Consider the following 26,371-nt stretch of genomic DNA (forward strand, 5'->3'; position numbering starts at 1 on the left):
TGAATATTCTTGTATGTGTTTCTTGGTTGATATCAGTTGGTTTTTTTTTTTTTTTTTTTAAGATTTCATTCATTTGAGAGCGGGGAACACCAGTGGGGGGTCAGGGGCAGAAGAGGGGGAGGGAGAAGCAGAGTCCGCACTGAACAAGGAGTCCGGTGAGGGGCTCGATCCCAGACCCTGGGATCTTGACCAGAGCCAAGGCAGATGCTCAACTGACTGAGCCACCCAGGCGCCCCTCAGTTGATATTTTAATTTCTGTAAAAGTGATGGCTTTGTGTATTTATTATTCTGGATTTTCGCACAGAAGAGGTATAGATATAAGCACATTTGCATCTCTATTAAAATAAGTCTATATTTAACATAAGAATCAAAATACCCTCTATAATTGTTCTAAAAATTTAAAGTATAATTAACATTTAGTAAAATTCACCCTTGTAGAGTACAGGTTTGTGACTTGACAAATGCATACAGATATGGAACTACTGCCACAATCAAGATACTAGGACAAATTAGTCTCCCAGAAAAATTCCCTCTTGTCTCTGCTATCTACCCTTATAGTTTCGAAATTACCAGTTTCTGGTGCTTTCATAAAACAGGTACATTGTGGAGAATTTCGATTTCATGTCAAGCACAACTCTTGATTTCGGGGTGTATGTGTGTGTGTCCTAATGATAGCTTTGTGATACTTCATTTTGTAAATTTATGAAAGATAAGTAGGCGATTGAAATTTTCATAATTTACACACAGAAATAGGTTTCTGAAAGAGAAGACTGTTGTTAAAAAAAATTTCTCTTCTCCAGCAAAGTTAGAGACCTAATAAAAATTTCAGCCAAAATAGCAGAATTTTATGATTTTACAAACCATATAGTTATCCTAAATTCATAAGAAAGATTTTCAAAGAAAAGACGAAGGAAAAACTTTTTGAAAATTGTTATAAGGGACAATATGCCATAATAGACACTAATCATATTATAAAGAAATAGCTCCATGTCAGTGGGCTGTTTGTTTTTAAACATGGTTGATGTTTTTCAGTCCCTGTCTTATGGGACCTCTCAGTTGAGTCCTTGAAACTCCATTCTTCTGGCTTTTCTCATGACACTCCACTTTCCTCTCATTAGCTACTCAGCATAAAGTACTAAGAGTTGAATATTGCGCCTCCCTTTCTCTGTATAAATTATTTGAGGGGAAATTCTGTCCATGCCTGTAACTTCATTAACCTTCCATCTATCTGTATATCAAAAATTAAAATTTCTGGTCTCTGAGCTTCAGCTGTCTGCAGAACAGCTCCATCTCAGAGGGATCTGTTGATTTCAGGTTGTTCTTTTTTTTTTTTTTTTTTTTTTTTTTTTAAAGATTTTATTTATTTGACAGAGATCACAAGTAGGCAGAGAGGCAGGCAAAGAGGGGGATGTGGGAAGCAGGCTCCCTGCTGAGCAGAGAATCTGATGCGGGGCTGGATCCCATGACCCTGGGATCATGACCTGAACTGAAGGCAGAGGCTTTAACCCACTGAGCCACCCAGACGCCCCTTCAGGTTGTTCTTAATATCTTCTCCGTTTTCATTGTTTATGTTTCAGGTTTTTTATTTTAACCATTGATTTATGTTTACAGCTTAAAATTATTACAGTTAGAGATTCATGATACATAAAATCTAGTGCTTTGGTGGAATTAATATACCATTTAGAAACAAATTACATCACGGTAAATAAGTTTTGTGAACCAGTAGTATTTTGTGTAATTAAAAATTAAGAAAGGGATGCCTGGGTGGTTCAGTAAGTTAAGTGTCCCAACTCTTGATCTCAGCTAGGGTCTTGATCTCAGGGTTGTGAGTTCAGGCCCCGCACTTGGCTCCATGCTGGGCATGGATTCTCCATAATTAATAGGCTGTTCATATGTCATTCAAACTTTAGCCATGTAGGCCTCCCTAAACTCCCTTAGGGAGGCCTAGAAGATGGACTGCCAGTTATGGCCAATGATAGTAACATCATATTTTCATACAATGTTCGATTCTGTTCATGATGAGACTGCAATGCTATACCACTAGAGTACCTTTCTAAGCACTCAGTGCACATAAAAAACTAGTTTTTGGCCTTCCATGAAAATACAAAAACTGGGGGGCCCCTGGGTGGCTTAGAAGGAAGGTTAAGCCTTTGCCTTCGGCTTGGGTCATGGTCTCAGGGTCCTGGGATCGAGCCCCACATGAGGCTCTCTCCGCTTAGTGGAGAGCCTGCTTCCCCCCGGACTCTGCCTGCCTCTCTGCCTACTTGTGATTTCTCTCTTTGTGTCAAATAAATAAATAAAATCTTTAAAAAAAAAAAAAGAAAGAAAAAAAATACCACAAACTGGGATCATATAAAAAAGCAAACTTCTGTTTTTCTTTTTAAATGCATGCTTTTGAAAACACAATATTCGAAGCCCTTCCCCTTTTTAAAAGATTTTATTTATTTGTTTGACAGAGATTACAAGTAGACAGAGAGACAGGCAGAGAGAGAGGAAGGGAAGCAGCCTCCCTGCTGAGCAGAGAGCCTGATGCGGGGCTCAATCCCAGGACCCTGAGATCATGACCTGAGCCGAAGGCAGAGGCTTTAACCTACTGAGCCACCCAGGCGCCCCCTTTTCCCCCCTATCTGTGTGTAAGATAACATCCCAGGAAAATGTGCTTTTAGTCTGGTCATGAGTTTAGATTTTATTCTGTAATCTTTTGAGCTGAGGAATATCAGAGCTGTGCGTTAGAAAATTGAAGTCCAATGTGAAATGTGAAACAGGACTATGCGTTGTGTCATTCAAGGGCGGTGTAATCATTCAGCTGTCTTCAGTTAGTCTTAATAGAAACACATCAATGTAGATATAGTTTAAACAAAGACTTCAGGTTGTGGAGAACTAAATGAGAGAATGTATAGAGATCATTTTATAAGTCATATTGTGTGATTCAAATATGAAACTTAATTTCCTGCTTTCCCCCTGCTTATATCCTTCTTTTGCAAAACAAACAAACCAAGTTTGTCTTGATGGTCATTCTTTATTACCAACTTGCTTTATATAGAGTGTTTGAGTTTTCTAGGTCCTTTAACATCTATTGTGTAAAATGAATGGAATTCAGTGTTTTCTCTCTCTGGGTCATTTAAATTTAACATTTGTTTCTTAATTGTGAAATGAGAAATTTAATTGTTTGCCTGAGATAGTTAAGGCAAGTGGAGAAGGTCTGGGTGTTTATTATTTTTAAAAATTTTTTTTCTTTTGAGAGAAAAAGTGAGTTGGTGGGAGAGACAGAGGGAGAGAATCTTAAGCAGGCTCCTCGCCCAGTGTAGAGCCCAATGTGGGACTTGATCTCAAGACTCTGAGATCATGACCTGAGCTGAAATCAAGAGTCAGACATTGAGGGTGTCTGGGCAACTCAGTTGGTTAAAGCATCTGGCTTGCTTAACATTCTTTTTTTTTCCCCTCTGCCTACTTCTTCCTCTCCCTCTCAAGGGAGGGTGGAAAAAAAAAAAAAAAAACGGGACACTTAACTGACTGAGCCACCAAGCATCCTGAAAAAGCAAATTTCTCTTATGGAGGGTTTATCCTTAGAGACTTTTCCTAAGAGAGTCCCTTAACTTGCCTTGGTGCTTCTCAAAGCATAGTCCCAGGCCAGGTGTAGCAAGCATCACCCAAGATCCGTTTAGAAACGGAGATTTGTGGGCCCAAGAACCTGGTGGTTCTGACACATGCAGATGGGTAAAAATCCACTGGCCAGGTTAAAGGAAGTATCGCTCCAGATTCTGTTGTGCATTTACCTCTGTCAGGTGTCCTTATGGTAGCACAATTCTGAACCAGTTTCTGTATTCTTTTTTTTAAAAAAATATTTGACAGAGAGATCACAAGTAGGCAGAGAGGCAGGCAGAGAGAGAGGGGGGGAACAGGCTCCCCGCTGAGCAGAGAGCCCGATGTGGGGCTCGATCTCAAGACTCCGAGATCACGACCCGAGCCGAAGGCAGAGGCACAACTCACTGAGCCACTGCTTAGAAGTTCATAAGCAATATGGGTAATGAAAAAATTGAACACTAAACTTGGTGTGAAGAGCTAACCTGTGGTTTGAATTCTCAGGGGAGAAATCTCTTCTCCAGCCCCCAGTCCAGACAGAGTAGATATGTTTTCTTATTGTCCATACCAGAGAGCTTTTTCTAGTCTTCCCTTTTATTTATTTATTTTTAATTTTAGGTAGACACCATGCTTATCATGGAGCTCAAACTCACAACCTTGAGATCAAGAGTCCCATGCTCTACCAACTGAGTCAGCCACGGGCCTATCTAGTCTTCCCTTTTATTGCAAATACAGTACTTTGGAAATTTTGGCTCTGTGCAAGGCTCTGAGTGAGTGATAAAGCCGCATCTTCTGTGTCCTGCCCCAAGATTAAGAAAACAAAACAAAAACAATCCTGGCTTTCAGTTTTCCTGTTTGTTTTTGGTCCTTGGTAATTTTTCTTTTTTTCTGAGTTCATCATTACATTTAAAACCTATGTTTATTAAACCTATGTTTATTAAAACCTATTAAAGACTTGGCAAACTCATACATACACACAAGCACTAGAAATAAGTTCTGCCTTTGGCTCGGGTCGTGGTCTCGGGGTCCTGGGATTGAGTTCCGCGTCGGGCTCTCTGCTCAGCGGGGAGCCTGCTTCTCCCCTCTCTCTCTGCCTGCCTCTCTGACTACTTGTGATCTCTGTCTGTCAAATAAATAAATAAAATATTAAAAAAAAAAAAAAGAAATAAGTGATCTCCAGTTGGTAAAGCAAATTTGACTTTTTAAACTACTAAATGCTAGCAACCAATCTGATATTAGCCTTCATACATATATCCTCTACTGCAAAGCTTAAAGCAAGCTAAGAATTGGAACTCTGAATTTTAAAAATTAACTGCCCCAAAAGGAGGGGAATGGTAGAGACCCACAAAAATGACCTGAAGAAGCACTTAGGCTATCAATCTTTGCATATTTTCAGTGATGTTAATTATTTTCTATAATATAATAATATATATTATATAATATATACATATACATAATATTATAAATAGTATATATATAAATGAATATTATAAAAGATCAGAAGTAACCATTTAGCAGTTTGCTTTATTCCTATCAGTTTAATCAGTTCTGTTTTATATGCTTATCTCTTATAATAATAATTATCTTATTTTACAACAAATGCATTGTTTTTTTGTTTTTGTTTTTGTTTTTAAGATTTTATTTATTTGTCAAAGAGAGAGAGAGAAAGAGCAAGCACAGGCAGACAGAATGGCAGGCAGAGGCTGAGGGAGAAGCAGGCTCCCTGCTGAGCAAGGAGCCCAATGTGGGACTTGATCCCAGGACGTTGGGATCATGACCTGAGCCAAAGGCAGCTGCTTAACCAACTGAGCCACCCAGGCGTCCCACAAATGCATTGTTTTTAAAGAGATAAGCAAAGGTGACTGGGAAGGTTTCCCATCTCTTCTTTTTGTGCTGTGATAGGTTCACATTAGGGAGTGAGGAGAGACAAAGAACAGAAAATGAGCTATTCATTAGTACTAAGGTAGTAAGTCTTCCCTTTTTACTCAGAGTAACAGAAAACCAAAATGTGTATTTAAAGACGGGGGTGGGGGGGGGGGGAGGGAGGGGGTGGAGAAGACCGGGAAATAATAGTAAGTTTACTATATACAACATGATTTCATCACATTTCTCCTCAATTTTAGTACTCTAAGGAACTCCAAAAATATCCTGTTTCCAGAAAAGAGGGAATAACCTACAATGAAACAAGAATTACATTAGTATGGGACTTCACTCAGAAAAAAAAAAAAGATGCTAAAAATGCTTGAGGGAAGGGATGCCTGGGGTGATTCAGTTGGTTAAGCATCTGCCTTTGGCTCAGGTCGTGATCCCAGGGTCTTGGGATCAAGTTGCGCAAGGAGCCTGCTTCACCCTCTGCCTGCCGTTCCCCCTGCCTGTGTTTGCTCTCTCTGAGAAATAAATAAAATCTTAAGTATATATATTTTTTAAATAAAAAAAAAAAAATTAAAATGCTGAGGGAAAATAATTTTATACTGCAACCTATTAATCTAGTGAGCCGGCAAAAACAAAGACTCTGCCAGATATTTAAAGATTCAAAGATATTTCTCATATGCTTTTAAAAATTTTTTACTTGACATTTACTATGTGCACACTTACTTGAGTCCCCTTACTTGAGGGGACACACATACACAGTCCAATAAATGGTAGAAGTAACCCAGAAGTGCAGTGAAAAGAAATCTCGGGATGATGGCAGTACAGGTCTGAAAAGTAATCATTCCAATTAGAACAAGCCAGAGAAATTCAAGAAAAATGCTCTTGGACGTTCTTTTTCTTTTTCATTTTTTTTTTTTGATGGACACATGGGTGGCTCAGTTGTTAAGTGTCTGCCTTCGACTCAGGTCATGATCCCAGGTCCTGGGATGGAGCCCCGCATTCGGCTGCCTGCTTGGCAGGAAACCTGCTTCTCCCTCATCCATCTCCTCTGCTTGTGTTCCCACTCTTGCTGTCTATCTGTCTCTCTCTCTCTCTCTTTCTCTGTCAAATAAAGTCTATAAGAAATGATAAAATATATTGTATTTATTTATTTGTGAGAGAGCACGAGAACAGGGTGAGGGGCAGAGGGAGTGGCACACGCCTCACCAAGCAGGGAGCCTTGGAGGGGAGGGGGCTTCCTCCTGGGATCTAGGAACATGACCTGAACAGGAAGCTTAATTCAGGCGCCCCAAGAACTTAAGCACATGGCTTTTCTGTTGCAGGAAGTATAAAAGGTAATCAGAGTCTAGAAAAAAACAAAGATGAGAACAAATCTGTATCATTCTGTCACCTAATGCATTCTTTGAGTAGAAGGTAGAAGATGTGATTACGTCTCCTCCACAGGCCAACATTCTGCTAGATTCTGCAATGACTGTAGAGATACTCCTAACACTATGAAGAATGTTTACTGGTTTTCAATTTTATAATCAACTTAGACAAGGCATGCAAGATCACCATTGTAGTTATGGGGGTGGGGAGAAAGTAAGTATTCTAAACTTTAATAAAGACTTCTATTTTGTTTTTGGTTTTTTTTGTTTTTTAAAGATTTTATTTATTTATTTGACAGACAGAGATCACAAGTAGGCAGAGAGAGAGAGGAGGAAGCAGGCTTCCTGCCGAGCAGAGAGCCCGATGCGGGACTCGATCCCAGGACCCCGGGATCATGACCTGAGCCAAAGGCAGAGGCTTAACCCATTGAGCCACCCAGGCGCCCCATAAAGACTTCTATTTTGACAAAATCATGGACCAAATATGAAAATCATAACAGAATAACATCAAGAAATAATGGCTTAAATACAACAAAAGTAGGTTTTAAAGATTTTATTTATTTATTTGAGAGAGAGACACACACAGCAAGAGAGGGAACACAAGCAGGGAGACTAGCAGAGGGAAAGCAGACTTCCCAAGGAGCAGGAAGCCCAATGCGGGGCTTGATCCCAGGACACTGGGATCATGACCTGAGCCAAAGGCAGATGCTTAACAACTGAGTCTCCCTGGCTCCCCTAAAAACCAAGCATATTTTTAATAGCACCATTAAATCTATGGAGAAAATAAGGTATATCTTTGTGGTTCTGAAAACGATTTTTTTTTAATTAAAATGACAAATTTGAAATACAATCTTAAATACAGAGGGAAGATGACATTTTTGGAATACCTCTGCTAAATAACTTGGAAAGATCAGAAGTAACCATTTAGCAGTTTGCTTTATTCCTATCAGTTTAATCAGTTCTGTTTTATATGCTTATCTCTTAAAAATTTAATGTTGTAGTATTATAGCCCTATATACTCTTTTGCTAATGTTTTGATTTTTTTGTGCTGGCAACAAGTGCCAGTTATTTTGCAACCAAAAGTGCTCTAATACCCAAGTAATTAGAACTTGAAGGAGTAGATTTGAGATGAGAGAGGTTCTCTTAGGAAACACATAGCCCTCACCAGACATTTGGTTAATTTGTAGTTTTGACAGTTTTTATGAGACTGGATTGGAAAATTGACTTGTGTGGGGAATCCTAGAGAGTTGTAATTCAACTAAGATCCATACCAATTTTATAGCTAATAAACAATGCTGTGACCCTTGAAAACTCAACATGAAACAAGTACAGGTTTTGAATTATCCACCACTCCCATGTTTACGTGGAACTCCATGTCTTCCCCAAATGTTGTAATGTTCTAGTTAAGAACTGATGATTTAGATAAAGGGACGACTGGGTGGCTCAGTGGGTTAAGCTTCCAACTCGGTTTCAGTTCAGGTCATGCCTTATAGTCACAAGATCAAGCCCCATGTCGTGCTCAGGCTCAGTTCAGAGGCTACTTCAGATTCTCTTTCCTTTTCCCTCCTGCTCACTTTCGCTCTCAGATAAATAAGATCTTTAAAAAAAAAAAAAAAAAAGATGATCTAGATTAGATTAGTTGACCGTTTCTTTCTTTCTTTCAAGATTTTATTCAAGAGATCACAAGTAGGCAGAGAGGCAGGCAGAGAGAGAGAGAGAGGGAGAAGCAGACTCTCCACTAAGCAGGGAGCCCAGTGTGGGGCTTGATCCCAGGACCCTGAGATCATGACCAGAGCCAAAGGCAGAGGCTTAACCAACTGAGCCACCCAGGCACCCCTGGTTTCTTTGTTTTATGTAAATGTTGTTTTATCCCTATAACCCTTGTTAAAGAAAATGAAAGGCCTTAATAGGAATAAAGAAACAGAAGAGTGTTATTTAGAATCAAATCAAGGGCTTTCTTGAATTATACTCCCTCCTCAGTTGATCTCTTAGATGAGAATTGACCCCTAAAAAGAGTAGCTTAACTGATGGGGAGCGTAGTGGAATTGTTCAGTTGGGTTGGGGTTTTAAAGAAAAGGTCAAGGAGTGCCTGAGTGGCTCAGTTAGTTAAGCTTCTGACTCTTGATTTTGGCTCAGGTTATGGAATCAAGCCGGTGTTGGGCTCACACTGGCGGGGACCCTGAGGTTCTCTCTCTCCCTCTTCACTGCCCCCTACACCCCAGCACCAATGCTCTCTCTAGAATGAATAAATAAATGTTTTAAAAAAATAAATGGTCAAGTTCCATACAGTTGCTTGTCACCTTATTGTGTATCTTAAATGTCAGTGAGTTTTATGATGATTTTTAAGAACAGATTTTACTTTTCATTTGATAGTTACTTTGTATCTCCCTTCCCTTACCTAGAATCGTTGTTCTTTAAAGATATTTAATTTGGGTTGACAACATATTTTCCCTCTCCTTTACTCTCTAAGGTAAATATATTTAAACACCTATGCATGTATAGTAATGCACAATACTTAAAAGGTTTCATTAAGTTTATTTTGTTGCATTGGCAGAGTGAAGATAGTCCGAGTCCCAAGAGACAGCGCCTCTCTCATTCAGTCTTTGATTATACATCAGCATCACCAGCTCCCTCACCACCAATGCGACCATGGGAGATGACATCAAATAGGCAGCCCCCTTCAGTTCGATCAAGCCAGCATCACTTCTCAGGGGAACGATGCAACACACCTGCACGCAACAGAAGAAGGTTAGTTGATGACAACATACTTCTTAAATTTTCTTCCATTGGTAGATTTATGAGATTTTTTTTTTTTTAATGTCAGAAAGCATTTTTTTCCTGTGGGCATTTTATAAACACATCAACACATATGTACTCCTACACTCACACATGAAAAACATGACACGTTGTTTAGACTCCCACACTGGAGCATGAGAGTTCATTTAGCTTGTGGTTGACAGGTGAAGAAATTAAAAGAGACTAAGGTGATTTATCTAAAATGAATCCATACTATTATATATGAATTCATCTACTTTATGGTTTAAGGCTTTGTGTGGGCTAGCCTGCAATTCTGATTACAGAAAAATGCATTTTATAGTTCCAAACTATAAGGAAATATGGAGACTCTAGAAATGAGCTACCTCTTTTTCATTTCATACCTATTTCTTTATCTTTAAGGCAGTTAGGAGCTTAATTAGGTTTCTTATAAAACTGTAGAGCCTGCGGTATGAAAGACTGAGGTTTTACTACAGTGCTCAATCCTCTCTGTCATGGTACTTGGCCCCTGGCTTCCCTTCTCAGAGCAATGTATTTCTTCTGAACGTCTTCCTCTTCAGTTGTGGCCTGAACTCAAAACATTCCTTCTTCAGAGAATTGTGTATCCTTGGAGTGAGATAGGTGTTTGCATGTCCAGGATGTTGATAATCTAAGAAACATTGAGACTCTTGAGTTAGGAAGGTGTTAAGGACTGAAAGTTTGTGTCTCTTCAAAGTTCATATGTTGAAGCCCTAATTCCCAGTGTGGCTATATTTGCAGATGGAGTCTCTAAGGAAGTAATTAAGGTTGAATGGGGTAGGGCCCCCAATCCAGTAGGATTGGTGTCCTTATAAGAAGAATCACCACCAGAGAGCTCACTCACTCTGGCATTGAAGGACACAGTGAAAAGGTGTTCATCTGCAAACCAGAAAGAGAGCTCTCACCAGAAACCCATCATGCTAACATCTTGATCTTGGATTTTTGCTCTCCAGAGCTGTAAGAAAATTAAGTTTTGTTGTTTAAGTCACCTAATGTGTAGTGTTCTGTTATGGCAGCCCTGGGAAACTAATACTGAAGGATCCTAAAACCACCATTCTTGGGATAACTGGGTGGCTCAGTTGGGTAAGCATCTGCCTTCAGCTCAGGTCACCATCCAGCTTCCTGGGATCAAGTCTGGAATTTGGCTTCTTGCTCATCAGGGAGCCTGCTTCTCCCTCTGCCTCGTGTGCACTTTCTCTCTCTGACAAACAAAACGTTAAAATAAAACAAGGAGAACACCATTCTTTGTTCCAGATGAGACAAAATAAACCTGTTTCTGAGTTTTATTCTGTTGATGCACTGAAGCTTTTACGTTACTTGATGCATTTCCCCCCAATTTTATTTAAGTTAAAATAATGTATGTCAACCCAGGTAAAATATTTTATAGCTGTTAAATACAATAGCATGGGACAATATGGTTGTTTTTTTTCAAGCTTACAGTCTGAGCACCTACTGTACTCTTTTCTATTGTTTTATGATGAAATGTGTCATACAGTCAGAAGAACATGTGTAAACCAAGCATATACTTAAAAGGATAGCACGCAAGTGTACCAACACCCAGATTAAAATAGAACATTGTTAATAATTCAAAAGCCCTTGTTCATCCTTCCTAGAGGATAAACCCTGTTCTGTGATTGACATCATTCCATTGTTAGTATTTTTTAATACCTAGGAATGTATTTTAAAACAACATGATTTTAGGTTTTGCTGGTTTTACTTTCATTTAAATGTATTCTTCTTTGACTTTATCAAACGTTCTATTTTTTTTAAGATTTCATTTATTAATTTGACAGAGATCATAAGTAGGCAGAGCAGCAGGCAGAGAGAGAGAGAGGGAAGCAGGTTCTCCACTGAGCAGAGAACCTGATGCGGGGCTCAATCCCAGGACCCTGAGATCTTGACCTGAGTTGAAGGCAGAGGATTAACCACCTGAGCCATCCAGGCGCCCCTCCAACATTCTATTTTTAATGTGGATAGCAGTAGTTCATTTATTTTTATTTTGTATAATCTTACATTATATTGATATCCCATTATTTATCCATCTCTTGAATAATGGATATGCTCAGTTTCTTAGTATTATATAGAGTATTATTAAGAACCTTTTAGGTACACAGTTCCTGGTATACATGTGGAAACATTTCACTAGCATGTAAGCCTAGGAACACAATTGCTGGGTCACAGATAAGCTTTGGATCAGACAGGGAATGTCAGAACTGTCTATTTCCAGATGGTAGTAGTAACTAGTTAGGGGTCGTTAAATTGAAGAGAAGCATCATGCTCTAAGCTCATGGAAACACAGAGTGGGGAGGATAGGAGGAAGCACTTACCTAGAAAACTGACTTACAGGCTTTATTCTGCTCAGCAGTGTGTTATTCCTTACCTCATTCTCCATTAGGTACTTTATTATAGGCTGGCTCTAGGCTTAGCTGCCAGATTGCCTCCCCAGAAGAACGCTGTGCAAGCAGATACAATATTCGGCAGCAGTCTAATAGAATTTAAGATACAAAGATGAGTGCACAAAGTGAAAGAAGAACACTAAACTCAATAAAACAACTTAAACAGTTAATAGAATAGACAATTTTTGAGTAAGTATAACATGAGAGAGATGCAAGAGGATATTCATAAAAGTCAACTAGAAACCTTACTAAAGAAAAATTTAGAACTCAGGAAATGTGCAGAAAAGGTGTCCTAGTTTCTGGAAGATCAAGTGGAGAAATTTTCCCAGATATAGTGTAAAAGGCAAAACGAAAAATGTGGATAAAGTGTTCAAATATAGAGACAGAGCCATCGGTTTTAAATATGTCTAATATTTTCACATGGAGACAATTGAAGGGACTTTTTTTTTTTTAAGATTTTTTTAATTTATTTGACAGAGAGCACAAGCAAGGGGAGTGGCAAGCAGAGGGAAAGGGAGAAACAGGTTCCCCACAGAGCAGGGAAAGTCCAATGTGGGACTCGATCCCAGGACCCTGGGATCATGACCTGAGCTAAAGACAGTTGCTTAACCAGGCACCTTGAAGGGACCTTTTTTTTTCTTTACATCCCAGAAAACATTCCTTCATTTGTTCATTCATTCATTCATTTATTATTTTTATTAACACATAAATGTATTAATTTGCCCCAGGAATACAGGCCTGTGGATCATCAGGCTTACACATTTCACAGCACTGATAACAGCACATACCCTCCCCAATGTCCGTAACCCAGCCACCCTATCTCAACCCCCCACCCCTCAGCAACCCTCAGTTTGTTTGGTGAGATTAAGAGTCTCATGTGGTTGTCTCCCTCCCAATCCTATCTTGTTTCACTTTTCCAACGCCTCACTCTGCCTCTTAAATTCCTCATATCAGAGAGATCATATGATAATTGTCTTTCTCCGATTGACTTATTTTGCTCAGCTAATACCCTCTAGTTCCATCCATGTCATTGCAAATGGCAAGATTTCATTTCTTTTGATGGCTGCATAGTATTCCTGTGTGTGTGTGTGTGTGAGAGAGAGAGAGAGAGAGACATCTTCCTTAGCCATTCATCTGTTGATGGACATCTAGGTCTGAAGGGACCTTTTTAAAGAAATAATGCAAAACCATTTCTCAGAATTTAAGAAACACTGAGTGTTGAACAAGATTTTGGTGAACTTGCAGAGCATACACCAAGAATAATAAAAATTCACAAATATTCCAAGACAGGAACTTCGAGTTCTGCCAGCTGATTTATCACTTAAGTATAAAGCCAAAATATAATTGCATTTCAAATATTAAGAAACTGAATTGACGGGACGCCTGGGTGGCTCAGTGGGTTACACCTCTGCCTTCGGCTCGGGTCATGATCTCAGGGTTCTGAGATCGAGTCCCACATCGGGCTCTCTGCTCAGCGGGGAGCCTGCTTCCCCTCTCTCTCTGCCTATCTCTCTGTCTACTTGTGACCTCTCTCTCTCTCTGTCAAATACATCAATAAAATCTTAAAAAAAAAAAAAAAAAGAAAAGAAACTGAATTGACCCACAAGAAATCCTCCCTGAAAGAATTGTTAAAAATTGTACTCTCTCCCAGAAGTAGAAGAATGAGTGCAAGAACTAGGATTCAAGACCATTGGTTAGCAAAGGAAATGAAAAAGACATACTACTAAGTCTGAGTAAAGGCCTGTTGTTTAAAAAAGAGAAATTCAGAAAAGATCTGCACGTGAGTTGGGGATAGAGCGGAGAGAAGAGTTTAATTTCTGCCTGTCAGGAATGCTGAGTAAATCTAGGTGTTCTTTTTTTTTTGAAAAGTGAAAGTATATATTTAAAAATTAAGGGTGATCACTAGGATAATAGAAATAAGGAATGTATAGCTTCTATAAAAAACAGATTAACAACACATAGGAAACTCAGTCTAACAAAAGGCAGGTAAAAGGACAGAACAGTTTTGTGGCAAATGATACACCAAAAATAAAATGGACAAAATATAAAGTCACCTGAAAAATTTGTCCATATTTTACTATTATTTCTTATTTCTAGATTTTCAAAATTATTCTGCTTTCTAAATGTTACAAAGGCACACATAACATTTAGCAAGAGGCCATATAGTAAAGATAAAGGGATCAAATAATAGACTTGAATGTCAGCATGAGGACTTGGATCTTAATTTGTGTTTCGTTGGAGTGCTGCTGAAATGATTTTTGAGTAGGAAAATGAGAATAAGTGTCAACAATGGAATAATAACAATAATAAAGGGGCCCTTAAAGTTTATAGGTTGAGTAGATTTTTAGGAGATGAATGATCTAATAAGCACATATACTCTATTTTGATTTTAAGGTATGTATTTTCCCACATTTTTTTTTTTAAGATTGATTTATTTATTTGATAGACAGAGATCACAAGCAGGCAGAGAGGCAGGCAGAGAGAGAGGAGGAAGCAGGCCTCCTGCTGAGCAGAGAGCCCTGAGCGGGGCTTGATCCCAGGACTCTGGGATCATGACCTGAGCCGAAGGCAGAGGCTTTAACCCATTGAGCCACCCAGGTGCCCCTATTTTCCCACATCTTAACATCTATTAAGGACTTAGAATTGATGGTATATCATTGTTTAATTGGCACCTTTTTTAAAAATGTAAAACAGTCTTTTATCTTCTTTTTTTTTTTTAAGATTTTATTTATTTATTTGACAGAGAGAGATCACAAGTAGGCAGAGAGGCAGGCAGAGAGGGGGAAGCAGGCTCCCTGCTGAGCAGAGAGCAGGATGCGGGACTCCATCCCAGGACCCTGAGATCATGACCTGAGCCAGAGGCAGAGGCCTAACCCACTGAATCACCCAGGCGCCCCAAGTCTTCTATCTTATATATTTATTTTTAAGATTTAATTTTAAGTAACCTCTACAGCCAGCTCAAACTCTCAACCCTGAGGTCAAAAGTTGCACGCTCCACTGACTGAGCTAGCCAAGCACCCCCATACAATAGTCCTTTAAATATTTATACAGATATAGGGATGCCTGTGGGGGTGGGTCGGTTAAGCATCTCACTTCTGGTTTCAGGCTCAGGTCATGAACCTCAGGGTTGTGAGATGGTGCCCGCTTAAGATTATCTCCCTCTCCCTCTGCTCCTCCCCACCTCCCCTAAAAAAATTAAAGAGGAGATATGACAACTATATACAATAATGAGATCCTGTATTGGTTTCTCAGCAGTGAGGGGGCATAGGGGGAAAAACTAGTGAAATCTGAAATATGCTCTGTTTAATTAATAGTACAATACTAAGGTTTATTAATTTTAGTAATTTTTCTGTGGTTATGGAAGATACTAGGATAAAGGAAAGCTAGGCAAACGGTATGCAAAAAACTATACTAAAATTATCTCAAAATATTTAAAAATTGAGTTCTAGGGTGGATGGCATCTTAAATTCAGTGAAATACAGTATGTAGATTTTGAAGTAAAGATAAGTACATTTTGCAAAAAGAGTACTAAAATAAAGTTAGTGGAGGCAGTTAATGAAACAAGAACCTCGGGTGTGTATCAGGAGCACTATTGAAGAGTTAATGTCAAATAGGAATGTTGTTCTCTTTAAGACTGGGGAATTGGGAGTGAGAAGAAGCAGATTTAGAGGTAGAGAGGTGACCTCATGTGTGCAGCTGTGTCTGGAATGGGACTGTTTGGCCTCTCTTGCCCAATGTAGAGTACATTTTATTTGTTTGTTTATTTAAAAGATTTTATTTATTTGAGAGAGAGAGAGAGCACGTGCATGAGAGGGACAGGGGGCAGAGGGAGAAGCAGACTCCCTGCTGAGCAGGGAGGGAGGGAGCCTTCTGCCAGGATCATGACCTGAGCCAAAGGCTCAGGTGATCCTGGTGTCCCAGGTGCCCCTTTGTTTGTTTATTTTAAAGATTTTATTTATTTGAGAGAAAGAGCGCTTGAGAGGGCACAGGCAGTGGAGAGGGAGAAACAGCCTGCCCATCAAGCAGGGACCTGATGCGTGGGGGTCATGACCTGAGCCAAAGGCAGCCACTTAACCCACTGAGTATATTTGAATGAGGCTGCTTTTTTGAATTGCGCTAGTGCTGAGCCATTGTAAAAAGCAGTGGAGGGGCGCCTGGGTGGCTCAGTGGATTAAGCTGCTGCCTTCGGCTCAGGTCATGATCTCAGGGTCCTGGGATTGAGCCCCGCATCCGGCTCTCTGCTCTACAGGGAGCCTGCTTCCTCCTCTCTCTCTGCCTGCCTCTCTGCCTACTTGTGATCTCTCTCTCTGTCAAATAAATAAATAAAATCTTAAAAAAGTTTATAAAAAGCAGTGGAGATGAATTGTGGAATTGTAGAGAAGTAAAGAATGGAAATCTACTCACAATAACAATTTGACAAAATTTGTGTCAAACTACATAGATGACTAAGGTTTGGGGGGTTAAAAGTGGTTTCCTTCATAACCAGTCTTTTTAAAATTTTGTGTATTATAGGAATATTTATGCTGATGCTATCTCAGTGATTTCCATTTCTAGCATTTACTGAGTTACTGTTGTATTTGCAGTTGTAAACAAATGTTCCTCAGTTATGTCTTTTCTACTTGATATTTGAAGAATTCTCATTTTGAGTATGTAGGAACTCTTTTTTTTCACCTCGATTTTTTTTTTTTTAAACTAGTATAATTGACACAGTGTTTCAGATATACAGATAATGATTTGACAGGTATGTTACACTATGCTCATCATAAGTGTAGCTACCATCTATCACCATATAATACTACTACACTGCCATTGACTATCTTCCCTATGCTATACCTTTCATCCCAGGACTCATTCATTCTGTAACTAGAAGACTTATGCCCCTCATTCCCCCTTCACTCATTTTGCTCTCCCTACCTCACTTCCCTCTGGCAACTACCAGTTTGAGGAACTATGTCTTTCTATATATCTTATATATCTTAGCTAGATAGACTAAACATTAAGTGGCCATTAGACATACATGGAATATTAGCAAGATATACACAGATTAAAATGTATATGTTTATAACATAAACAGAGCAAAATAATGGGTTAAGCCATGTGAAATTGCTGATACTCGACTGCTTTTGCCTTTACAAAAGGCAGTTTCGTATGATTAAACAAACAAAAAGACCAGTAGTGGGGGGGCACCTGGGTGGCTCAGTGGTTAAAGCCTCTGCCTTCGGCTCAGGTCATGATCCCAGGGTCCTGGGATTGAGCCCCACATCGGGCTCTCTGCTCAGTGGAGAACCTGCTTCCTCCTCTCTCTCTGCCTGCCTCTCTGCCTACTTGTGATCTCTGTCAAACAAATAAATAAAATCTTAAAAAAAAAAAAAAAAAAAAGACCAGTAGTGGGCTATTGATTTCTAATATTTGCAGAGCTGAATACTAATTTTGTAATTTAAAAAAAAAAAAAAAATTGTTTAAATTTGGTTTTAGAGCTGATGGGGAACCAGAGCAATTATTTAATACTCAGGCATTTGCATTAGCATACACTGATGTATTGCAAAGAGAGACAACACAGAATCTTTATGGATCACGACAGTAAATATTACAATGACTTTCTTGACATTTGCTGTATTACAGTCCTCCTGTCAGGCGCCAGAGAGGAAGAAGGGATCGTCTGTCTCGACATAATTCCATTAGTCAAGATGAAAACTATCACCATCTCCCTTATGCACAGCAGCAAGCAATAGAGGAACCTCGAGCCTTCCACCCTCCGAATGTATCTCCCCGTCTGTTACACCCTGCTGCTCATCCACCCCAGCAAAATGCAGTAATGGTTGACATACATGATCAGGTATAGTAACAGAATGTCCAGAAAATACAGATGCTAAAGATTGGTGGCAGTTTATTGAGGTGGCTTTTTATTGTAAATTTCTTTTACTTTTACCTAAAAGGAAGCAATTTTTCCTAAATGGAAGCTGTTTTAGGTAAGTTCATTGTTTTTAAATTCTACGTAGCTTGAAAGAAAGTTGAACTTTAGAAAATTAGGAGCAAGGTTATGAAAGCTCAGAATGGTTTCATGTATTGGTTGGAATCACTGATAACAAGATTAATAGGAGATAACAGAAAGCTGGTGGTTTGAATACACATTTCTGTTTCCCTCTCCCTTCCTGTTTCTTCTGGATAATTCAGTAGGCACGACCGTTGAGTACATCTTTGTTGGTAGGTTTCCATGGGTCTCCAAAGGGATGACAGGTAGACGGTTTGTTCCCTTTGTTTCTGCCAGGAGCTGAGGGACTATTGAGAAGAGGGCTTGTCAGACAGAGCCTGAAAGTAAAGACCAGAATTGTTTGGATTTCAGTGGAGTTTCTGAAGTCAGCAATAAAGTTGCTGAATTTTAAGAATAAGGAAAAATTTGTCTTTCAAGTTTGTAGATAGAAATTAGAAAAGGAAGGGAACTTGAACTGGCATTCATTTTTTTCATCTGCCGTAGATGATAGGAAACCATGAAAACACTATATATTGATAACTGAAAGAAAATAATGTTCTCTGCCACGCACCATCTTCTGTCAGACGTGTTCTATCCTATGTTAAAGAAACACTTCAAAAAATTGATCATGCAGTAAGAAGTTCTAAAAAGAAAAAATTTTCTAGACCACATTCTTTGTGGTCATAATATGATAAAATTATAAATCATAACTTTAAAAATAATTTTTAAAATGACACTGAAATGTTTGAGGCAAGATTATAATTGAGGAAAGTTAAAGGAAATACCATGAAAGTCAGATATGCCTAAAGCTGTTGTCTGAGAAAATTTATAAACCTTCATTATTTATTTTATTTTATTTTTTAAAGATATTATTTATTTATTTGAGAGAGAATGAGTGAGAGAGAGCATGAGAGAGGAGAAGGTCAGAGGGAGAAGCAGACTCCCCAAGGAGCTGGGAGCCAGATACGGGACTCCATCCTGGAAGTCCAGGATCATGACCTGAGCCCACGGCAGTCGCTCAACCAGCTGACCCACCCAGGCGCCCCATTATTTATTTTAAAAATAGAAAATAAAGAACTAACAGCTTGAGTAATTAGGGAAAAAATTACAGAGTAAACCAAAAGTAATGAAAAGAATAAATTACCAGGAAATATAATTAAAATTAAGAAGAAGCACAAAACCCAATCCTGGTGCTTTGAAAAATTGGTAAGAATAACTAGCGCCTTGTGAGCTTGGTTAAGGTGAAAAGAACCAAATATAAAAAGGAAGTAGGAATGATTAAAAAAAAAAAGACCTGTATCCATACACATAGGAAATATTCAAAGAATTTTCTTCAATTGTGAAATGAAAACACCTATTTCATAAGGGTTGTTGGGAGGATTAAGAGTTAATCTATTCTGAGCACTTAAACTAGTACAAATGGTAAGCACTCAATTATTATTTTGCTGTTAGCTATTATAATGAAATTCTGTGTATAACTGGGGGGACAGAAAGAAAATACGAAGTTCCTAGAGGGTATTATGCTTAGCGACATAAGTCAATCAGAGAAAGACAATTATCATATGATCTCCCTGATATGAGGAAGTTGAGATGCAATATGGCGGGGTTGGGGCAGGAAAAGAATAAATGAAACAAGATGGGATCGAGAGGGAGACAAACCATAAGAGACTCTTAATCTCACAAGACAGACTGAGGGTTTGGGGGGGCGCGGATAGGGAGAGGGTGGTGGGATTATGGACATTGGGGAAGGTATGTGCTATGGTGAGTGCTGTGAAGTGTGTAAACCTGGCGATTCACAGACCTGTAACCCCTGGGGCTAATAATACATCGTATGTTAATAAACACTTAAATTTTTTTTTTTTAAGATTTTATTTATTTGTTTGACAGACAGAGATCACAAGTAGGCAGAGAGGCAGGCAGAGAGAGAGAGAGAGAGAGAGAGGAGGAAGGAGGCTCCCTGCTGAGCAGAGAGCCCGATGCGGGACTCGATCCCAGGACCCTGGGATCATGACCTGAGCCAATGGCAGAGGCTTTAACCCCCTGAGCCACCCAGGCGCCCAACAATTAAAAATTTTTTAAAAATGCAAAAACAAAAAAAAGAAAATATGAAGTTCCAAAAATTGACCCAACAATAATAGAAAAATTTGTATTACCACATAAGTGTAAAAGCTACTTAGAATTTTACCATTGAAGAGGCACAGTTATAAGGTGGCTTCACAGATGATTTTTCCAGTCTGTAAGGAACTCTCATGTAATAATATACAAATGATTTCAGGCTTTTCTTAAAACCAAAAAACCAATTTTTTCTAATTATTTTATGAAACCCATGTAATTTTAATATCAAAAGTAAAGATAGTAATCCCCAAAGAACATTAGAAAACTCTTCAAATATGAAGGAAGAAAATTTAAAAAAGTTTTTTTATTTGACAGACAGATCACAAGTAGGCAGAGAGAGAAGGAGGAAGCAGTCTATCAGAAGATGTCGAAGTCAGTTAAAATTTAATAAAAACTAATAAAGAACCAAAAGGAAATTACTTAAATATAATAAGTAAAATTAACAGCAAGTATCCTAATTGGCCAGAGATGAATCAGCAACTGGAGATGTTTGCTGTCCATTTTTATTTAATGTTATATTAAAAGTTCTACCAAATGGAGTAAGATAATGTAGTTACAGGTATAAAACAGTGAAAGAAATAATTGTGTTTTTCTCCTCACTTTGTAATTATAGAAGAAAAGACCAGAAACTCTAGTTTTAAAGAATTTAATATGGAACCCATATGCAGATTAAATGTATAGATGTCTCTAACTTACATGGATCACTTGATGAATAGATACGGTATATCCATACAGTGAAATAATAACTCACTAAAAGGTGGAATGAAGTACTAATTCATGCTGCACTACATGGATTAACCTTGAAAATATGCTAAGTAAAGAAAGTCACAGAAGGCCACATTTATATGAAATGTCTAGAATAGGTTAAATCCATAGAAATGGAAATGAATTGTTTACAGTATTGTTATGGAGGGTAAGCCAGGACAGAAGGAAAGAAAAAGTTTGAGAATAAGAAAAGAACAAATAACACCCATCAGTATTTGCAGATGAAATGATAATATGCATAGCAAAGCCCAAAGCATCTTAGATAAGCTATTAGAATTAAGAATTGAACAGATTGATTGGTTATCAAAATTCCTATAAACAATCAGTTGTATTTTTCTATACCAGAATCAAACATAATAAAAAAAAAACTTTTCAAAGATGTATTTACACTAAACAACCAAGATTTTTTTTTTCCAACAGATAAGCCCTGGTGATGAGGGTGGGGAGGGGAGATGCAAGTGGCAGTTAACAAACTTAGAGATATTCCAGTTAATTGTAATATGTAAAGTATTTTTGGATTCTGATTAAAATAAAAATTTGATACTGATGATGCATTGGAATTTTGGACAGAATATTATTTCTAAGGATCTTTTTCTCTCTTTTTAAAAGATATTTATTTATTTGACAGAGAGATCACAAGTAGGCAGAAAGGCAGGCAGAGAGGGGGAAGCAGGCTCCCTGCTAAGCAGAGACCCCTGATACAGGACTAGATCCCAGGACCCTGAGATCATGACCTGAGCAGAAGGCAGAGGCTTAACCCACTGAGCCACTGAGGTGCCCTAAGGATCTTTCTCTTAAGGGAGTTTGATAACGCTCTTGTGGTTAAGTGTTGGTGTCTTCCAGAAATACATACTAAAATATTTATTAAAGGATGGATTCCTGGGATTTTCTTCAACAAAATACAGAAAAAGGAGAAGTTGATGGAAATGATTGGCTGTGGTTTAATGGTTTTGGAGGCTACATAATATCGGGGCTCATACTACTATTGAGTGTGTTTGAAATTTTCTGTAATGTTCAAATGAAAAAGTATCATTTAAAAATCAAATTAATATGGAGGAAATTATGAAGCAATCTTAATAAAAGATGCCCAAGATTTATGTAGAAGATTATAAAACTTTGTTAAGGCAGTAAACCTATCTAAATACTGAAAGTTTGTCTTATAAACCTTTTTGTAAAAACTGCCCGTTGTCAAAACTGACATTCGGAATATGTAGAAATAGCATAATCTCAAGTAAATTTCCAGGAAGTTTTAGGTATAACTTGAAAAGCTGATTCTGTCATTTCTGTGGCATTTTATGAAGGGCCTGGAATTACCTTAGAATAGGGGAAAGCAGGCTACTGCTGACTGTTTCTGTAGAGTTTTACTGGAATGCAACTATGCTTTCTTATTTATGAAGGGCCTGGAATTACCTTAGAATAGGGGAAAGCAGGCTACTGCTGACTGTTTCTGTAGAGTTTTACTGGAATGCAACTATGCTTTCTTATTTAGGAATCTGTGGATGCCTTTTGCAGAGATCAAGATGCCCACAAGCCTAAAATACTTGCTGGCTCTTTAAGAAATAGTTGGCTGACGAGTGCTCTGGTCTAGTCGCTAAGACCAAGTAGTAGTTCTCAGAGTATGTGCTAGATCATCTGGCCAGCATCAGCAGCATCACCTACACATTTGGTAGGAATGCAGGTTCTCAGACTATACACTAGATTTACTAAATCAGAAACTCTGGGTGTGGGACCCAGCAACCTGTTGTAATGCAAGTGATTCTAATGCCAGAATAATTAAATGGGCTAATGAAATAGAACATAAAGCCCAGAAATAAACCCACACATTTATGGATACTTTAATGATATATGGCTTCAGATGAATTGGAGGAAGACAGAATTTTTAATTAATAATGCCGGGATAATTGGATATCCAATTTGTCTTCCTAGATACTAATTTCTAATGAGATAAGTAAAGCAGGGGTGCCTGGGTGGCTCAGTTGGTTAAGCCTCTGCCTTCAGCTCAGGTCATGATCTCAGGGTCCTGGGATTGAGCCCCTCACTGGGCTCTCTGCTCAGCGGGGAGCCTGCTTCTTCCTCTCTCTGCCTGCCTCTCTGTCTACTTGTGATTTCTCTCTGTCGAATAAATGAATAAAATCTTTAAAAAAAAAATAACTAAAGCAGCATAGATTTGGCTCAAAATATAAGTGGGAACTTACTGAGTGGAGAAATATGCTGTTTATTTCCATTTAGAGGAGAAGAGGATGTCTTAATAAATGGCGCAAGTGTTATAAGAAAAAATTAGAACCTACTTCACACTATAAATAAAAATAGATTTTAGTTAGAGTTAAATGTAAAAAATAAAAGTATTAGAAAGTTTAGGAATATATATGTATCACCTCATCAATAAAGAACTATAAATTTATATTCAGTACCATTAAAAGGTTAATGAAAAGATAAAAGACTGGGAAAATAGGAAAATTTGTTAGAGATACAAGCAATAGATTTGTATCTCTAATTAAACTCTAAATGAATGTGACAGAAAACCTGATATAAAATGGTCAGGGAACAAAGGATAGTTTACGGAAAAGGAACTCTGAATGGTTAATAAACCTGTCATAAGGGGCACCTGGGTGGCTCAGTGGGTTAAGCCTCTGCCTTTAGCTCAGGTCATGATCTCAGGGTCCTGGAATTGAGCCCAGCATCGACCTGTCTGCTCAGCAGGCAGCTTGCTTCCCCCACCTCTTTCTGCCTGCAGTTTCTGCCTACTTGTGATCTCTCTATCAAATAAATAAATAAAATCTTTAAAAATAAAAAAATAAACCTGTTATAAGATACTCAACTGCTCTAATCAGAGAAATGCAAATTTAAAGCAAGCATGTTAATACTGTTTTGTTGTTGTTGTTGTTGTTGTTTTCCCCCATTCTTCAGGTGGGTAAGCACAATTGTGACACAAGTACATCTGCGTTGAGTGGAGATGCTGGGAAATGGTTCCTATTGTTACTGTTAGGATTGTGGCTTAGCCAGCCATTTACGATACTGTAAAATTCACCCTTTTACCCAGAATCCCTCTGAAATAAATGAAACTACTAGTATGTAAGGCTATGTATTCAGTGATCTTTTTTTACAGCTGTGTTTGCAGTGGTGAAAGAGTGTAAACAACTTGAATATCCCATTAGTGTATTAGTGATAGGACTGTGTTAAGTGGGTGTACTTGAAATGTCTGGCTAGTATTAAAAAGAATGAATTGACTTGAACTCCCTTCAAGACATATCTATAATACTAGTTAAAGTAATTTGCAAGGTATATCTCATTTATGTTAAGGGAAAGAAAACTAACATGACAATTTGTGGGTAATCTCTATATATTCATATGCCCATGGAAAAAAGATGTTGAAGGGTTATATGTTATTAACATTGTTTGCCTCAGGTAGGATAGGAATCAGACTGGCCAAGAGAGAAGGGAATTATTAAATTCTCCTTCATGTTGTTGTACTAGTTGGATTTAAAGTTTTAAAAAAATTTCCTGTTGGATGTGGCTAGGTATTAGAAGATACAGCTTTGATGTTTCCAAGTTTCCTCAGAAAAGTTTTTCTCTATAAAGCAGACGAGAAGAGTTATTACAGCAGTTCATTATTCTCCTGGACTTTTCAAGTCTTTTTGAGGGTCAAGTTGTATCTCAGTTCTGTGGGTTTTATATACTATTATTGAAACAGTCAGCTGTCCTATACAATGATAAAGAATATTCTGGTTGAAGCTATCGGAGAAGTACATTGTGAAACTCTGTGTAGCTAAGAGAGGAATCAAGAAAGGCCTAGATTTTAATTTTTAATAATCGATTTCTTATTCAAACACCTGAAGTTCTAAGGTTGCATTTTTCTTTCCTACTAGCTCCATCAGGGCACTGTCCCTGTTTCTTACACGGTAACAACAGTGGCACCACATGGGATCCCACTCTGCACAGGCCAGCACATCCCTGCTTGCAGTACACAACAGGTCCCAGGATGCTCTGTGGTTTTCAGTGGACAGCACCTCCCTGTCTGTAGTGTGCCTCCTCCAGTAAGTCTGTAATCCCCTTAGAATGGCTAAGTGTTCTGTAAGCAAACAGAATTAAAGAGACTGCTCTTTGGAAAAAGCTTTTCATTTTCAAGTAAAAAAATGCAATTTTATTGCAACAGGAGTATGAAAGTAAACTTAAATAACAATTTAATAAAGTTAGCTTGAAAACTTGGTGTATTTTCCAATTAAATTACATGTATTTGAATATCCTGAAGACAAAGCATGTATCAGCACTGTTTATAATTAAACCTTGATAAAGGTTGGATTTAGGGTACTAACATAGGATATTGAACTAGTTAGTAAGTTAGTCTCAGAGACTTTAGTGATCAACAGTAATAGCCTCAGCACTTACTAGATTTTGCAAGCACTTTGAGTGCTTGGTCTTACTTATTTCTCAATGTAGGAAGCCTGTGGTAACAATGGTATCCCCATTTTCTAGATGATGAAATTGAAAATGTCTTAATGTCACACAGACAGTATGAGAGAGCAGTGATTCACACCCACTTCGTTCTGCCTCTTAAGCTTATGTTTTATCCTTTAATCCACCGACCCCCAGTCCATCCTCCTTATTTCACAAATGAGGTCACTGAAATCCAGAGAATTTAAATGACTTGTCTAAGGTTTTCAAAGTAAAGCACTTTCCTGAAACTAAATATAATCCTAATATCTTATTTGAATGTGAGATTAAAAGGAACACAGAAATACCAACTCTAGTTTTAATTTATTAATTTATCCCAACCTTGGTTTTTCAATAATGGATTATGGGATCAGTGTGCTAAATTAGCAGACTAAAATATTGAGAGACATAACATAAGGAACTTAGCTGTGGGTTGGGCTCTTAGTAAATATTAAAATTCCATAAATAAGAAAATTTCTATAACATTGAAAAGGATAGGTTCTTGGACAGAAAAGCAGTAATATCTGGTTATTCAGTCAAGTAGAAAGGAGCTTCCTCTTCTGTGCAACACTTTTAACTCCATTTCATAGGCATCAAAAATTTGCTAAAGAGGAAGTTAGGTCTTTTGACTGATGTGCCAGAACTATATAAAATACAGAATAATTACTAGTATTTTACTAATAAATGCAAAAATACGCTATAGTTTCTTTGTCAGTGTAGGTCATTAAGACATTTTGGTATGATTTTGAGCAGGATATGGCAATGACATTTCAATCTCTATAGATTTTTAAGAATATATTATATTTATATATTAATAAACAACAAATAATGATTTTTTTTTTACAGATGCTTCAGGCATGTTCAGTTCAGCACTTACCAGTACCATATGCTGCGTTCCCACCCCTTATTTCTAGTGACCCATTTCTTTTACATCCTCCTCACCTTTCTCCCCATCATCCTCCTCATTTGCCACCACCTGGCCAGTTTGTCCCTTTCCAAACACAGCAGTCACGATCGGTAGGTATCTACTCTTATGTCTTTAATTTTCAGAGAATGTGTAGACCTAAGAGGCAGATTAA

At 38.1% G+C, this 26,371-nt stretch overlaps 1 protein-coding gene across 12 annotated transcripts in view; it reads left to right on the top strand.

The window, feature by feature from the left end:
* RNF38 (ring finger protein 38) overlaps positions 1–26,371 on the top strand; it is a 138,165-nt gene that overhangs the window by 97,828 nt on the left and 13,966 nt on the right. For all 12 annotated transcript variants that reach the window (XM_046023368.1, XM_046023369.1, XM_046023370.1 and 9 more), the window contains 4 exons: positions 9,376–9,569; positions 17,633–17,846; positions 24,728–24,895; positions 26,139–26,309. In XM_046023368.1, coding sequence (XP_045879324.1) covers positions 9,376–9,569; positions 17,633–17,846; positions 24,728–24,895; positions 26,139–26,309 — 747 coding nt within the window. The remainder of the gene's footprint in view (positions 1–9,375; positions 9,570–17,632; positions 17,847–24,727; positions 24,896–26,138; positions 26,310–26,371) is intronic.

This window comes from Meles meles, chromosome 11, assembly GCF_922984935.1.
Source record: "Meles meles chromosome 11, mMelMel3.1 paternal haplotype, whole genome shotgun sequence".
NCBI classification, from domain to species: Eukaryota; Metazoa; Chordata; class Mammalia; order Carnivora; family Mustelidae; genus Meles; species Meles meles.